A 17444-nucleotide genomic window follows, 5' to 3' on the forward strand; every position below is an offset into this window, starting at 1 on the left:
AAGGCATACAGATCATGAAGAGTATTTCAATACCTGAAGGACAATGGGATGTTTATTAAAGAGTATCTAAAACCAAAGCATAGAGTAGAATTGTCTAAAACCCACATCACTTATTTTGTTATGTTCTGTATGTGTCCACTTAGGGAGATTTCCCTTCACTTCCTGTCTTGAAGGCATAACGGGAACTGAGAGTAAATATTTCTAAAGTGAGAGGAAGTCCCCTATTACATGGTTGTCATCAGAGTGTCCCTTCGGAAGTTTTCCCCTCACCGCTTGTTCTGGTGAAAACTGTAAAACTTTGGATTTCTTACCAATTTTTGTTCAAGTGCCAGTCACCAGGACAATCAAAGATGGTGTCAGGGAAATCTTATGCGCATCTGAAGATATGCACATGCGCATAAAAGAACTTCTATAGTGAGAACTAGATGTGCCCTAACTTGAGCATGTGCATTAGGGTGAGCAAGCGTAAGTATTTGGTGCCCACTTGCCTTTTTATAGCTGCATTTGTGACTAAAGGATTGCTGAGTGGTCATCAGCTTCTACCGCCTGTGACCTGATCCCATGCTAACTCCTGTGTCTACCCAGCCTGCTTGAGTTTGCTCATTCCTGATACCGTGTTGCTGACACCAGTTAATGACCTGACTCTGCCTTTTGCCTACTGCTCTGGTACCTTCTGTGCTCACCTCTTGTCAACTCTAGCCTGACCCTTACTCTGCCTCTGGTCCCAATTCTATACCCCTACTGCACGGGTGCTACCAACGTCTGCTTGCCTGACCACCCGAGATCCTGCATCTACCTGCTTGCCCACTTGCTTGCTGTCTGCTGTTCTGCTCCTGCTGCTGTGTCTCTGCCAGTCCACCAGCCTGCCTTCTGCTTGGCACCTACTGCAAGTGTCTGCCATCCAGGATCTTCAACCAGAGACCCCTGCCACTCCATGCCCTGTTATATCCTGTCACCATCTTCAGGAGAAACAGGACAGGAGGTGTAAGGGGCCTTCCCGTTAACTCGGCCTCCACCAGGTACATGACAGATGGTGACATTCTCCAGCAGATAGCTTTTCTTTTGCAAGAGAATAGGTCTTGGCTTTAGGTACACATTAAAGCTGAACTTTAGGCAGATATAAAAGACACAAATTATTGCATATCTTTAGTCATAATTACATTTATATTTTTGAAGGGTCCATGCACACTAGGGGTAAAAAACTGTCAGGACCTCTGTTAGAAAAAGCGGCATAAAAAATGCTCATAGTGGCTTATGTTGCACAAACGTTTATGAGCATTTTTATGGGCATTTGCTTTTACAAGCATTTTTTTTCCAAAACATTCCACTCTCCTCATTTTTCACTATAATCAATTTACACTTGAAAACTCCAAACACTCCTAAACGCCATGATTGGGCATGTTTATAAGCTGTAAGCATTTTTTCTGCTCAAAAGCAACTTTCAAAAACGTAATATTGAGGGGGGGGTTTTTTGCCTCTAAACGCTCCGCTGAAAATATTCCTGTAAGCTCCCTAATGTGCATGGACACATAGGCTAACATAGAGCTGCTTTTCAGGGACCAATGTAAGTGTACATGTGCCCTTGCAGACATTAGAAAAGCTGTGCATGGTTCAGATTCTGCCTTCCTGCACTGTATCTAAAGTGCCCTCAAGAGCTGCTGCAGGCAGACCACTCTAACTTTTTTTTAGAAGGAGCCACCGGAGACAATACCATCTCCTTAACACACAGTGAGAATGGCCCTTGTGGTGAACCAATGTCTACATAGAGAGAAGAATACCAAACAGTTTGTTATCTCCCAGAATAATATTCCCATGACTCACCATATCCTCGGTCTGGAGCGCCCATGTCTCCTTTCTCTCCTAGTGAAGACAGAATTTGGTGAGTTGGATACAGCATTCTTCGCATACACTATATTACTCTCTCCTCCTAATACTTAAAGTGAAGCTAAAGGCTCAGTTTTTAGTTTTTAGAAATACAAACATGTTATATTCACCTGCACTGTGCAATGGTTTTGCACAAAGCAGCCCCAATCCTCCTCTTCTTGCCTCCCCCACTGGCGCTCCGGTCTCCTCCCTCTGCCTAGTGCCCTCATATCAAGTCCCTTGCAATGGAGGAACTTGTGCATGCTTGCTCCTGAGCCGGCTCTGTGTATCCATTGACACACTGAGCGCAACTCAGCTCCAGACTCTCTCCTCACTGGCTTTAATTGGCAGGAGCCAATGAGGAGCTGGGAGAACAGCTGCTCTCAAACACATTGCTGGATCAGGATCGGGCTCAGGTAAGTATTGGGGGGGGGGAGGCTGGGGGAGATCTGCATACTAAAGGTTTTCTACCTTCATGCAAAATCATTTACAACCAATTTAAATTGTATGTAGCCAACACTTTCTTTTTGTTTCAGACTGAGTAGGGAAGGTTGAGATTATTTTTACTGTCTGTGCACCATTGTGGAAATTTCCCTTCACTTCCTGTGCCAGAGACACAACAGGAAATTAGTGGGAACCTGCCACGTCAAGGTGACATCCCTTCTTGGACAGCTGTCCCCATTGACAGGTTTCTCCTCACCTCTTGTTATGGGGCCAACTCTAAATTTTTGGATTTCCCCTAACCTTTTCTTTCTTGGTGACAATGGTCACCAGTACAAATAGAAGGATGAATGTCCTCAATGGGGACACAGAGAGCAATCAAAACTTCAAAGGGTCTAAGCTGAAAAAAAAATTTAAATTAAATTTAAAAAAGTATTTTCCTAGAGATACACGTTTACTAGTTCCAGATGGGAATCCTGAATACTGGGCTCTCCTGAATCAGTATTGATCATCAAAAGTGTTGGCTTCTTTGATACATGCAGGTATAGTGTTTTGGGGAAAGATTTAACTATAGACAATGTTGCCTGGTTAGTAATCTGCCATGAAAACCATTTACTTCTCTGTAGGGATATAGTAATTGTACAATAATAACTCTGTCCACTTCCAACAGGGCTGTGCAATGAGCATGTAAGCCTGTGGTGTCATGGGCTGACCAATGAATTGTAGGCACGCTGTGCAAATATCAGGAGCTACTATGCATATCTGTCAATGTTACAGGTCTGCCACAGGTCTGAACGCACGTTGTCGAATCCAAACCCAAATGCAGTCAATGGGAGCCGGAAAAAAGTTTGAATTGCCAGCAAAATGGCAGCTTCAGGTGATTTATTTTGTTTGCAAACAGAAAGGCCAGGGATTCCATTCATCTATACCAGATCTTTTTTGTACAAATAAAGGTTGATGGGGGACCCCCACAAAAAAAAGGGGAAAACGGTGCAGGGGTTACCCCTTGATTCATATCAGGCTCTTCGGGTCTCATCCTTTCTCTTACACTCTGGTACTTTTTTATAGGGGAATTCCTCACAAAAATGAAGAAAATCAAATCATGAGGTCCCCCCATCCATACTGGATCCTTATCTGAGCTAGAAGTCCAGGAAAAGGGATGGTGAGTGTGCCCTGACCTCCCCCCGCTTTTCTGAATCATACCAGGCTGCATGCCCTCAACATGGGGGATACTTAGCCAGGGACTCCCCTGACAAAAGTACCTTATCCCCAAGATGATGAGGAAGAGCCTCTTCCCCACAATGCTAGCTGAGTGGTTGTGGGGGTCTGCAGGTGGAGCTTATCAAAATTTGCAAGCCTACTTTGACAATAAGGGGGCACCCAGATGCTGGCATCCCCAGTGTGAATGAGTAAAGGTTGTGTTCTGTCCTCGCAACATGTTTCCCAGAGTGAAACTCAACATGCAGCTAAACCCTCCTATTCTGCAATAAACCAGACCGAATGTAATCTTGATGCTTTATTAACAAAACAGGGTGGGTAAAACTATGGGGAAGTCAGATAAGAAGTACATGCAATCAATGTTATAAAAAACAAAGTGAAAAAACTAGGCTGCAGATAAGTCCATGCTCACCAGCGATGATGCCTGTACGTGATGTAGGTTTAGTCTATGGACATGTGCTGCATTGATGGCTTGGTTGCTTTTCCCCAGTTCTTAAGATGGAGTCTGAGCTCCCAGGATGCGCCTGTTTCCTTTTCTTAAAATGATGGATGATGGGAGTTCTTAAAGCTAAACTGTTTCTAACTTTTGTAAAACAGAAATTTTTTTTCCAGGCTCCATCTAGTGGCCAAATTTAAGGGAAGACAGTATAATGAATTTCTCTGCTGGAGGCAGAATTGGGTGCATAGTACCCTTACTCAGTCACAAAAAAATAAAAATAAAGTGTAAATAAACACACATACATTTTTGACAAGTCCTTTCCTATTTTTTTTTTTTAAATTGATGTATATCTTCCATCAATCACATTGTCCAGCGATGCAGATCTATGTCAATCACGAAACCTGACACCTGTCAATCTGCGGAAAGAAAAAAAAACCTAAAGAGTCTGGTATAGAATTTAATTTTGTTTCGCATAAGGTCCACCTTGGGGGCCTGGTATGAATTCTGAAAGAATCTCCATGCTGTTTTCTTTTTTAAACTATCCCCATCTTCTTAGTTTACCACCATTTCCGTAACAATCACTGACAGCAGAAGAAGGAAGCTGTCATATATAGTACTGTAGTGGGAGAAAAGCTCACTACTATATATGATGTTTAGCTAATGTAAGCCAAAAATCTGAACAAGCAAAGTGTGGTCTGAAACTGTGCCCGGACCCAAGCGGGAGCTCGTCCCTTCTGGGGAGGGGTTACATATCTGGAACATTCCTGCCTCATGATCTTAGTTTTCAACATGTTGGTGCTAAATAAATATAGGAAATACTGTAAATACATCAGTTATTCAAGACAATAGTAATAAATAAAGTTCTTACCTTTTTGCCCTTTAACTCCAGGAATGCCATCTACCCCTGTACCAAAACCAAACAAAATGAAATATAATGAATATAAAAATAGGTTTAATGGATGTCCACTTTTTTTGGCAGTAGACCTGGGACATCTGTTCTTCATTAACCCCTTGCCTACCAGACACTTTTACCCCCTTTCTGCCCAGGCCAATTTTCAGCTTTCAGCACTGTCGCACTTTGAATGAAAATTGCGCAGTCATGCAACACTGTACCCATATTAAATTTTTATCATTTCTTTCACACAAATACAGCTTTCTTATGGTGGTATTTAATCACCACTGAGTTTTTATTTTTTGCACCATAAACAAAAAAAAGAGCAAAAAATTTGAAAAAAAAAGAAGGTTCTCTTTGTTTCTATTATAAAATGTTGCATATGGGTAATTTTTCTACTTCACTGATGTGTGTGATGAGGCTGTACTGATAGGCAGCACTGATGGGCACTGATGAGGTTGTATGGATAAGCAGCACTGATGAGGTGGCACTGGTGGGCATTGATGAGGAGGCACTGATGAAGCTGCACTGATATGCAGTAATGATAGGCACTGATAGACAGCACTGATGGTCGACACTGACGGGCGGCGCTGACTGACAGCACTGACTGGTGGCACTGCTGGGCACTGATGGGCGCAACTGCTGGGCAGTACTGATGGCTGGCACTGATGGGTGGCACTGCTGGGCACTGCTCATCAGTGCCCTAATGATCAATGCCGATCTGCTCTGTGACAGCTGCTATCGGCAGTACTTTCCTCATGCTGTGACATTGTCTGCTTCTCTCTTCTCCTTCCCCTTCCCACTGGCAACTGCAAGCACACAATAGGATCCTTCAGGATGGAGATTGGAGGAAGGGTCTGATAAATATGTCACATTAGCCTTCCTTTCCTGAATGAACACAATGAGTGATCGGTATTGATCACTCACTGTGTCCATTCATAAATGAACCATGGTAGACTGTTTGTTTTTTTTTAAGGGGACCCTGTCAGGTTGGCTGTATGGGGCCCCATGGGTTCTAACAGCAGCCTGCATAAAGCTATTATGACCTTACCTCCTGTTATATTCAATCTGATCCAGCCAGGTGCTGCCGCTCTCTGTTGTCCCTCTCTGCATTCTGCATTCAGTGCTGCCATATGCTGAATGTCATCTCCTGATACTTTCAGGTGCATGCTCCCGCTCTCTGCTCGCCCCCTCCGCAGTCTGCATTAAGCCGCTGCCATGCACAGGATCTCGTCTCCTGCAACATTCAGCCACGAGCTCCTCCCTGCACCACCCTCTGAGTTCACAGCAGCTCTAACTACAGAGGAGGCATCAGATATCAATGCGCACTGACTGTACTCACAATGGTATCATGTGCGTATTTTTTCTGCACAGAAATATGCAACATGTATGCATTTGTCTATGCAGAAAAAACTCACCCATCAGCAACATTATGGTGCACACAGTGTACATAGAAATCAATTGTTTTCTCCGAACATGGTGTGAACACGCCCCAAAAAATTCTATGGACCATGCAGGTCAAATCTGCACCATTTTTCCTTCAATTCTTATGCATATATGTTGTGAATGAGGCTCAATTGTTCTAGTGCCTTATTTATGAATCACAATATTGGGGAGTTGTTCATATTCACTAAGTCCTTGTTCACACTATATGTGCATAAAACTGATAGAAAAAAACCTGAGTAGAATATTTGGGGCTTGTTCACACCATGTGCTGAAATGTTTGTTTTTCTAATGTAGGTTTCTGCAAGGACATAAAGAAAACAATTAATTTATATGTGCCCCGTTCACACCACAATATTGGTGTTGGGTGATTTTTTTTTCTGTGCAGAAAAATGCATATATACAGTATTGCATATTTGTGTGCATGAAAAGCAAGCCCACTTTTTATATTCAGGAGGTGCTACATGGTTTTTTTTTTTTTTATTATTTAAATAAATTATTTAATGCTATTTCTACAATAATTGTTGTTATATCTAGAGCTTGCTGACCACATCCAATGTTCCGTGAGCTGTAGATCCGAAATTCTTTTTAGGGGTTGTAAGGAAAAATGTCTTATTAACTGGCATCCATTTAGTTTAATGCCTCCATTTTAGATGTGTGAACAAGCTAGTTTCGTTTTCATGTGTCACTTGTAACAACTCTTTGTTTCATGAATTCAGTTTCCATTCTGTAGAAACAGAACTGCCTTATATGGTGGTCTTCAGTCATTTGTGGTCGTTATCTTTCTTGATAAGAGTGCAATATTTCATTGGTCATTACAATATTTAATTGACCATTATGACTTTGAAAAAACTGATAGCATGCATTAAACGTTCAGAGATTTAGCTTGCACACTTCGGTGTCTGGAGCTTTGTTTCTCCCAAGCCTGAGGGTGAAAATAAGGAGGATAGGGGCTACAAACATAGGCTGATTCCTATCAGGGTTTCCTGAAATCGCAAACATTTTGCCAAGGGTTCCTCCAGGGTGAAAAGGTTGAGAAACTCTGCTATAGAGTTTCATTTGGGTGACAGATCTGAGTCTGCTCAGGCTGCTGGCATCACATCCAAGATGGCGGTGCCCAGTCTACACAAAAATAGCTTCTACTGGTAAATAACATATCTAAAATACGTTAAATGCACATATTCTCAGGCAGCACAGTGGCTAAATGGTTAGCACTTATGTCTGGCAGTACTAGGGTCGTTGGTTCAAATCCCAACCATGACACCTCCTGCCTGGAGTTTGCATGTTCTCCCTGTGCCTGCATGGGTTTCCTCCAGGTACTCTGGTTTCCTCTCACAATCCAAAGATTTGCTGGTAGATTAATTGGCTCCTGTCTAAATTGGCCCTGATATATGAAAGTAAGTTAGGAACCTTAGATTGTAAGCTCCATGAGGGTTAGGGACTGATGTGAAAGTACAATATATATGAAAAGCACTGCATAAATTGATGGCACTATAGAAGTACCTGTAATAAATAAATATAATCTTATATGAAGACTGCTGTTGAAATGAATGGTCTTGTGACAGGGTCTCTTTAAGAATTCATGCACACAGGGCTTACACAGGCATTTCAGATGTCTGGTGTAATTTCTTGGGGCTTTCCTGCACCCAGGGAACTGCATGTGCCATGTACAGCCTGCCATATGAGTGAATTAATTATCTGATTGTGTTTCTTTGCATCGGTGTTTACCTGCACATGCATGTCAATGTATTTTTCAAACGAGCAATTTCAGATTCAGAAAATATGTTGAATGTGTATGCACTTGTAAACGCTGATATGAGGAAGTATCGTCACTTACAAGAGCACTGATGCCTACAGCCATGAATCTGCCCAGAGGGCAGCATGCATGGCTGTAGGCATCAGTGATTAATCTGTTGTAGTACAATGGGCAGCCCATTGAAATGAACGTGTTTAATGCACAGCAGCAAACAAGGCTGGTGTGATTGAGCCCTCAGACCAAACAGGTCTAATAAGGTTTAATCAAAATGACAACGAGCATGGAGGTGCAGGAGAGCACGCTGTGAGTGCTCTTCGGTAAACCTCCATAGCCGCCACCCCAAGAACCCTCATGTAGCGGTGCGTGGAGCCCTACCTGAGTCAGCTGAGCCTGAGACGTGAGATGCTGAAGCTGGGAGAGGGGCAGGAGTGGAAGCTGGTCCTGGCCCCGATCCCTAGGAGACGATCCCTCGGCGACCTGAGAAAAGGCGGTGGGGTTGCCGAGGTGACGGAGTGACGCCACGTGGTCAGCCGCAAAGGAGCATTGGGAAGGGGAGAAGCTGGCCGGTGCTCACAGAGGAGAGGAAGATGCCGGTTTAATCCCTAACCCGCTGGGCAGCAGAGGCAGCGCTCGGACACCCATCAGTAGACGACAGGGGACTGTAGGGACCCTGTAGGAATTCACCCCGGGACACATTCCAGGAGAGAGAGAGGCGGACAGCAGTGGTTTGGGGCCAGCTTACAGAAGCATTTTCATGAAGGAGGGTGAGTGAAGATGGCCTAAGTTGATAGTAAACTGTGAATCTATGGTGTCTTGGACTGTGTGATATGTATTTAAAAATCCTGTAAAGGAGAGCAGGCGGATTCCCAGGGGGATTTTAAGACATTTGAAAGAAGATAAGAGGTTACTGGCCTGGGAAGAGAAGAGGAAAGGAAGGGTTAACTGATAAAGAACAGACCAATGCTGGCACCCTAATATATATCCTAAAGTCTCCCTCTAGACTGATTAAAGAGAAATAGATACACAGAAGGGATGAAGAATAAGGGTGCTAAAGGAAGCGGACTTAAAGGTTCCCAGACGGGTACGATTAAAAAATATATGTCCCAGGGGAATGTGACTCCAGAAAGGTCTCAAGGTGCAAGTGAAAAAGGGGAAATGATAATCAGCCTGGAAAACAGCCCTAGATTATCGTTGGGCCTGAATAGTAATAGCCAACAAAGGTCAGAAAATATAGAGAGGAAGGACCTGGAAAATGACTTACAAATACCGAATAAAAGAGAAAAGAGAAATGGCAGAAATGTTTAAAAATCTGGAAAAAGCCTTAAAGCAAGAAATGACAACTATATGACAGGATTTGGGGCATCTGTTATTGAGAATGGAAGAAGCGGAGGAAAAAGTTAAAAATCATACCCAAAACATCTCAGATTTAGGAAAAAGGATTGCTACTATTGGGAACACTCAGAAAAAATTGCTGTATAAGATGGAAGTACAAGAAAACAGAGTTAGGAGAAACAACCTTAAGATACGAGGAGTCCCAGAAGTCTTTAAAGGAGAAGAATTGAGAGAAACAGTTTGTAAAATTTTTAACTCCATTCTGGATAGACCTGAAACAGAGTTAGTCAAGTTGGAGGGAGTCTATAGATCAGGAAAGTTTCATCAAGGAAAGGAGAAGGAAAAACCAAGAGATACAATTGCTCAGCTGCACTCGTATGGGGAAAAGGAGGAGATTTGGAGAAGGATCAAAGGAAAAACAATTATTAAGTATGGAGAAATTAACATTCAGATCTTTGCGGATTTATCACCTGAGACTTTGTGGAGAAGGAGATCTTTAAAACTCCTGCTTGAGCAGATGAGAGAACGGAACGTACACTATAGATAGGGTAAACCAGAGCGTTTAATCGGATGGAAGAATGGTGTTACAGCATATCTGAGATTTCCAGAGGACCTGAGAGACTTTTGCGATAGACTGGAATTACATAGAACAATTATTAGTGGGTTGGAAGAATAGGGAGAAATGGATGTTAGAGGAAAGGAGGTCTGGCAGACTATTAGAACAGGGAAATGAGGAGGGGTAGAGAGTTGTGGGTTTTTTTTTTTCTCTGTCCCCTCACCACTTTTTCCTCCCGATGAGGTTTCCTCTAGATGACTCATTGGGGCTTTATGTTTTGTTTGTTTGTTTTTTTTTCTATTTTTTTTAAGCTATTAGAAATAAACAGATAGATGGAGGGTAATTGGGGTGATTGGAAGGTGGGAGTGCTGTTCATGAGTGGAGTTTAGCCCTAAGGTTCAATCAAGGGTGGGTATACACCCACAAATGATTAATAGGAAAATTAGAGGCCTAAAAATGGGAGGGGTGGTTGAGGGGGAGGGTATTGGGAGGGGAGGGGAGGGTGGTGAGATGGGAAGGGAGTAACAGGGGAGGGTGGGTAGGAGGGAATGGGGAAGGGGTATTAAAATTAACACTCTGCATAAGGAAGGGAAGTACAAGGGAACTGGAAAAGAGGAAATTGAGGAGAAAATAAGAGATACAAGAAATATGGAAGAGCTACGGTTTATAACATATAATGTAAATGGGTTGAATTGTCCTGGGAAAAGATTTAAGCTGTTCAAGGAGTTGCAACATAGAGAAGCTTCTGTGGTCTTTTTGCAGGAGACACATCTTGAGATTAAGTCAAACATTAAGTTGAATACTAGAAACTATCCAATATGGTTTTACGCAGATTCCCCAATTAAGAGAGCAAAGGGAGTAGCAATAGGGCTTGCACAAAACATAAGATTTGAGCTGGAGGAAAGAGTAATAGATCTGGAGGGGAGATTTTTGTTTTTGAGAGGTAGGTTGCAAGAAATGGAATGTACAATATTTATTGCCCAAATAAGAGATCGGAGTTATATTTGAAAGGTGTGTTGAGAAAATTGATGGCCTTCAAAAAGGGGTGCTTGATAGTGGCAGGGGACTTGAATTTTTGTATGGATCCAAAAATGGATACGACCTTTCCGGTGCAGTGAGAGGGAGGTAGGTCTCTGAGAATATTAAAAAAGGTGATGCATGAGTGCCAACTGGTGGATATTTGGAGAATAATACATGGAAAAGAGAGAGACTATACCTTCTTCTATAATGCACACAAGATGTATTCGATGGACTATATATTGGTGGATCATCAACTTATTGAGATGGTGGCTAAAGTAGAGATAGAGGCAATGTCTCTCTCAGACCATGCCCCTGTTACATTGAAATTAGGGTGGAGGAGGCGGCGGACAGGGGTATTGGATGGAAGTTGAATGACGCTCTTCTCCTGGATCAGGAGATTGATCAGAAGATTAGAGAGGAGATTGAAAGATTTTTTCAGGAGAATGAGACAGGGGAAGTGTCGGTGGCCATAGTATGGGAGTCCCACAAGGCCTACATAAGAGGTATACTGATTGCATCCGGGGCAAAAAAGAAGAGGGAAAGAAGAGAGAAACTTGCGGGGCTGTTAAAAGAAATATTTGACCTGGAGAAGATACATAAAAACAGAATTACAAAAGAGATAAGACAGAAGATAACAAAAAAGAAAGAACTAGAGATACTGATGGAAGAGGAGAGGAAAAGAGTTTTTAATAAAGTGGCAAGTGAGAGGTATAGATGGGGATATAGACCAGGAAAATATTTAATGAGAGCCTTGAGGAAAAAGAAAAACAGGAATTATATAGAAAAAATAAGAAACCCCAAGGGAGAAACGGTTCATTCTATCGCCAAGGTGTTTAAGGAATATTATAGCAAGCTGTATAATATCACTTCCCAGGATTCAATAAATAAAAGTGGAATTGCGAGTAGAGAAAAAAGAAAGATATATTTAATCAAAATGACAAAACCGTGTCAAACAGCACCTTTTTTTTTTCTAAGCTGTCTTTTACTTCCTTTGAGCATGTCATGGCAAAATTAAGGATGGTTTTCAAAAAATGTTGCCATACACAATATTGTGCTGTGAAATCATGTATGCTGAAAGCTCATCCCTAGCCAAGGTGCAATTGGGAACATGGGCAAGAAGATCAATGAGAAAAGAGAAGGAATTAGCATAGCTCTGGCTGCCTCCTGACTTAGCACAGTAAATAAGGCTCCTGTGTATATATGTGATAATTCATATACTGTCAACTATCCACTAACCTTTCTCTGAGGGATCACCAAGTTCACCTTTCTGGCCAGGAGGTCCAGGCAACCCAGGACATCCACGAAGTATAGCCAACTTGTCAGAGCCTTGAATGCCTACAAGTTTTACATCTGTAGGGAAATAGAATTTAGGGAAAAGAATATACAGTAAGATATAACATTGATATTAAAATTACAAAATTATAAAATTGGGGAGGGGCAGAGACGTCACCAGTGATCCGACTACCCACATGGAGAGTATTGTCAGTGTGTGCTGACACACTAAAGAGGCTGGTCATCACCGCTTACAGCGGCTTTTTATATACAAAGCGTGTATTATCCTTTTAAATGTGAGTGCATATTGGGCACTTAATAAAATTCACAATTTATCTATAATAAGACACTATGTAATTTTTTCTTTTTACAAGGCTAAAATGAGGAATAACAGAGAGCAGGAATAAGGAGCGCTCCAAGGAGGGAGAGGTCTGCCTGTCATTAGGTTAACACGGAAGTATCTTCTCTACACAGACTACACCCATAAATCAGCAGGATGTTTGGGAAGAGAACACATTGCATTAACTATTTTGTTGAACTCTGCACAAAGTTGGTTAAGACTTTTTTTCATTGGAAAAAAATGTTTTCATTGGAACTTTTATTCACATTATATCTTTACCATCATTATAATTAGAGATGAGCGAATTATTCAAAAATTCGATTCGGCTGATTCGCCGAATTCCAGGAAGAAATTCGATTCGATGCGAATTTATTCGCTACGAAGTTAACTTATAAAAAGGGTTTCTAGGCTTCAGAGAGCCTTTAAATTAGTGCAGAACACTGTACCTTTAATTTAAATGCCCTTGGAGATGAGGAAGGAGAAGGAGAAGGAGAAGGATGAGAAGAAGGAGAAGGAGAAGGATGAGAAGAAGGAGAAGGATGAGAAGAAGGAGAAGGAGAAGGATGAGAAGAAGGAGAAGGAGAAGGATGAGAAGAAGGAGAAGGAGAAGGATGAGAAGATGGAGAAGGAAAAGGATGAGAAGAAGGAGAAGGAGAAGGATGAGAAGAAGGAGAAGGAGAAGGATGAGAAGAAGGAGAAGGAGAAGGATGAGAAGAAGGAGAAGGAGAAGGATGAGAAGAAGGAGAAGGAGAAGGATGAGAAGAAGGAGAAGGATGAGAAGAAGGAGAAGGAGAAGGATGAGAAGAAGGAGAAGGATGAGAAGAAGGAGAAGGATGAGAAGAAGGATGAGAAGAAGGATGAGCAGAAGGAGAAGGATGAGAAGAAGGATGAGAAGAAGGAGAAGGATGAGAAGAAGGATGAGAAGAAGGAGAAGGATGAGAAGAAGGAGAAGGATGAGAAGAAGGATGAGAAGAAGGAGAAGGATGAGAAGAAGGAGAAGGAGAAGGATGAGAAGAAGGAGAAGGATGAGAAGAAGGAGGAGGATGAGAAGAAGGATGAGAAGAAGGATGAGAAGAAGGAGAAGGATGAGAAGAAGGATGAGAAGAAGGAGAAGGATGAGAAGAAGAAGGATGAGAAGAAGGAGAAGGATGAGAAGAAGGAGAAGGATGAGAAGAAGGATGAGAAGAAGGATGAGAAGAAGGAGAAGGATGAGAAGAAGGATGTGAAGAAGGAGAAGGATGAGAAGAAGAAGGATGAGAAGAAGGAGAAGGATGAGAAGAAGGAATGGAAACAAATAGATACAATGTTTCAACCGCTGTATGGAGTGAATGTCACAGAACTGTCAGAAATAGCGGAGCTCTGCAGATACACTTAGCGGAGCTCTGCAGATACACTTTTTGCCGGCTTGGAATTCTTCTTATTTTCATCCTACTTCTTCTTCTTCTTCTTCATCTTCTTCTTCTTCTGAGGATGAGGATGAAGAAGAAGAAGAAGAAGAAGTAGGATGAAAATAAGAATAATTCCAAGCCGGCAAAAAGTGTATCTGCAGAGCTCCTCTATTCTGCAGATACACTTAGAGGAGCTCTGCAGATACACTTTTTGCCGGCTTGGAATTATTCTTATTTTCATCCTACTTCTTCTTCTTCTTCTTCTTCTTCATCCTCATCCTCATCCTCTTCTTCTTCTTCTGAGGATGAGGATGAAGAAGAAGAAGAAGTAGGATGAAAATAAGAATTCCAAACCGGCAAAAAGTGTATCTGCAGAGCTCCTCTATTTCTGACAGTTCTCTGACAGCTCCTTCACATGTACAGCGGTTGAAACATTGTATCTGTTTCCGAATAAAAACATCTGTATCCTAAATGGAAACAAATAGATACAATGTTTCAACCGCTGTACATGTGAAGGAACTGTCAGAGAACTGTCAGAAATAGCGGAGCTCTCTGCAGGGACACTTTTGCCGGCTGATCGGGAAAAATCCGATTCGCGCACCTGAAGTAGGCTAATATTCGGATTCGACGCGAATCAAATTTTTCCTGAAATTCGTATCGAATTCCACTTCGCCTGGTTCGATTCGCTCATCTCTAATTATAATATACATTATTAATTTTCTATTTTTTTATCTCTATATACATTTTTATTTTTGTCTCATTTTTCTATTATTATTTTTTCACAATTAATGAGTGTATAAATTAATTAGTACACATAATTTGTATTTCTTTGAAATTAATTAGGTGAATATATTTATTTTATTTATTTTTTCTGCTTTTCATGGATATCACAATAATTAATATATTAGTTTCTTTAGTAATATTAACTTTAGAGATATGCTATCTCATTGCATCATAAACTGTTCATGACTCTACTGTAGAGAGTACATAGTCACCACCATAAGTGAGTAAGCAACCATTAGTCCTAAACAGAGCGCGGTACCTTATACTATATTCAATTTTTTCAATATTAGACTCACATATATGAGGGAGAGCAAGGAAGCCTGCGCCCATATTTACATTTATTAAAACATATAGTAATTTTATACACTATAAATTTGTTTTGTATAAATATCTAGAACACACACTCCAGTGGCTCACAAGTGATCTTTATATAATTTATTAAAATTACATAATTGGTCACTAATACATGAAAATATTCTGTGCATCAGTTCTCTTCTAGTACCACGTGATTAGCCGTGTCCAATGACACAGCAGATCACCGGTAAATGCAGTTGCATGAGGAAAGTACTGCCGATAACTGGCAATTGCCATAGGATGGATCGGCACAGATCATCAGTGCCCTGATGATCAGTGCCCATCAGTGCCGCCCACCTGTGCCCATCATTGTTGCATAACAGTGCCGCCTCATCAGTGCCACCTATCAGTGCTGCTTATCAGTGCCCATCAGTGCTGCCTATCCGTGCCACCTCATCAGTGCCATCTATCAGTGCTGCCTATCAGTGCAGCCTCATCAATGCACATTAGTGAAGGGGAACAATTACCTGTTTGCAAAATTGTATAATAGAAACAAAGGAAAACTTTTTTTCCCACAATTTTTGCTCTTTTTTTGTTTATAGCACAGAAAATAAGACACCCAGTGGTGATTAAATACCACCAAATGAAAGCACTATTTGTGTGAAAAAAATGTTACAAATTTCATAAGGGTACAATGTTGCATGACCGCGAAATTATCATTCAAAGTGCGACAGTGCTGAAAGCTAAAAATTGGCCTGGGCAGGAAGGGGGTATAAATGCCCGATAGGCAAGGGGTTAAATATAATTTTTATTTTTTAAACCAGAGCTTAGTGTATCTCCTAATGGGTACTTATTAATAACTAATCTTTGTTTTATCATGTCCTTCTTGAAATTATTATTATTATTATACAGTATTTATAAAGCGCCAATGATTCGCTCAGCGCTGTACATTACAAAGGGGGACAGAACATGTGACAGAACAATACCAATACAATGCAAAACATGAGGGGATCGAGGGCCCTGCTCTTTCGAGTTTACAATCTAGGAAATATCTGCATTTTAAAAGAGGTGGGTGAACTTATCAAGTTTATAGGTGAATGTGAAGTGTGCAGAGCGGCTAAAAAGTATTTCTTGCTATTCTTCAAGTCTCTTGCACAATGAGACATTGTCAGTGCTCTATTTAACAAGATGTCTTTTTCCCCATGCATACCATCCTCTTTCTTAATCTACAGAGATTCTTGCAAAATTCAGAGTCATCGGGTTCCTTATGTGTTCCTAGAATTACTTTTTAACATCATAAACCTGTCACTTGGCCAAAGTCAGATTGATCCACTTAGCTCCAAACATTCCAGAAGTATTTTAATTCAAATGTCATGAAATTCAACAACGCTGTTGGGTAATAGAATTAGGATATTCATTCTAAATGCTCTCTCCTTAGTTATTGAGCATGTAAAACTCAACATATAACATCTTCTCATACTGTGGTATGTCTGCCACAAGGAGCACTTGCGTGTTCAATGTAATGAACTCTGTTGTCTTTCACCAAAGTATTGTTAACCTTATTAAAGAAAGACATATTGTTTATCATAGTTTGAAATAAAGTTGTTAGTAACAAATTACATCTGCCTTGACTGCATCTTGCTGCATAACATAATCCTCAGTGGAACAATGTTAGACATTCCCAGTGTCAACTTATCTTTAGGGAAAAGAACGATAGTTGTTCAGTCCGGGCATACTACTTTCTCTGTTCACATTGGTTGTGTAGAACTGTCAGGGCTGACATATAAGCAGAGGGTCATATGGAGTGTTAGCTAATGTCCATGAGAACCTCTAAAATGTTTGAGAACCTCTAAATCGTCCCTTCTACAGTTTTATGATTAGACTTACCTGGACAAGTCTCTTCAGTGTGTGTAAGAGAGGTCATCAAACACAATATAGAGGTTACCAAAGTCCACATAGTGGCTAAAAATGTTGCTTTTCTTCAGGTCTCTTTTAGAATGAGGTGTTGTCCGTTTTCTGTTTGTTAAGATATCTAAGTAACTCCTCCTCCCCATTCCTCCTTCCTAACCAATAGTGATTCTTGCACAATTCACAGTCATCTGTTGTCCTTGTGCTCCTGGAATTGTCTGCAATTTACATCCAAATTACATGACCTGTGTAAGAACTGCTGTGTCTCCTGCCCCAGCTAGATCCTTCTGGCTTCAATCAATGCAGATGTGTGCTTACTCAAACATATCAAACAGTAAACAACATTGTTAATTAAAGCCAAAGCCATTTCTAGGGATCATTTTGCACAGCTACTTGCCTTTTGTTCAGTTATTTCCTACATACCATACCTTGTCAAGCTCATACATAGTTGTTAGATCCTAAAGCATATGTCAAAGAGAAAAAAAAGGAATAAAAATGT

The 17444-nt window shown here is 41.1% G+C and overlaps 1 protein-coding gene across 1 annotated transcript in view; it reads right to left on the reverse strand.

Annotated features, from left to right (window-relative positions):
- The window catches only part of LOC149458576 (ficolin-2-like), a 28220-nt gene extending 11141 nt beyond the window's left edge, over positions 1-17079 (reverse strand). The window contains exons 1-4 of the mRNA XM_089682057.1: positions 16925-17079; positions 12197-12310; positions 4830-4865; positions 1822-1860 (exon numbers count right to left, since the gene is read on the reverse strand). Of these exons, the coding sequence (XP_089538183.1) occupies positions 1822-1860; positions 4830-4865; positions 12197-12310; positions 16925-16994 (259 nt within the window). The 5' untranslated portion in view covers positions 16995-17079. The remainder of the gene's footprint in view (positions 1-1821; positions 1861-4829; positions 4866-12196; positions 12311-16924) is intronic.
- Between the last annotated feature and the right edge of the window lie 365 nt (positions 17080-17444).

Source organism: Staurois parvus, unplaced genomic scaffold (genome assembly GCF_062004578.1).
Source record: "Staurois parvus isolate SC_StPar_1 unplaced genomic scaffold, SC_StPar_1.0 ptg000283l, whole genome shotgun sequence".
In the NCBI taxonomy this organism is placed as follows: domain Eukaryota; kingdom Metazoa; phylum Chordata; class Amphibia; order Anura; family Ranidae; genus Staurois; species Staurois parvus.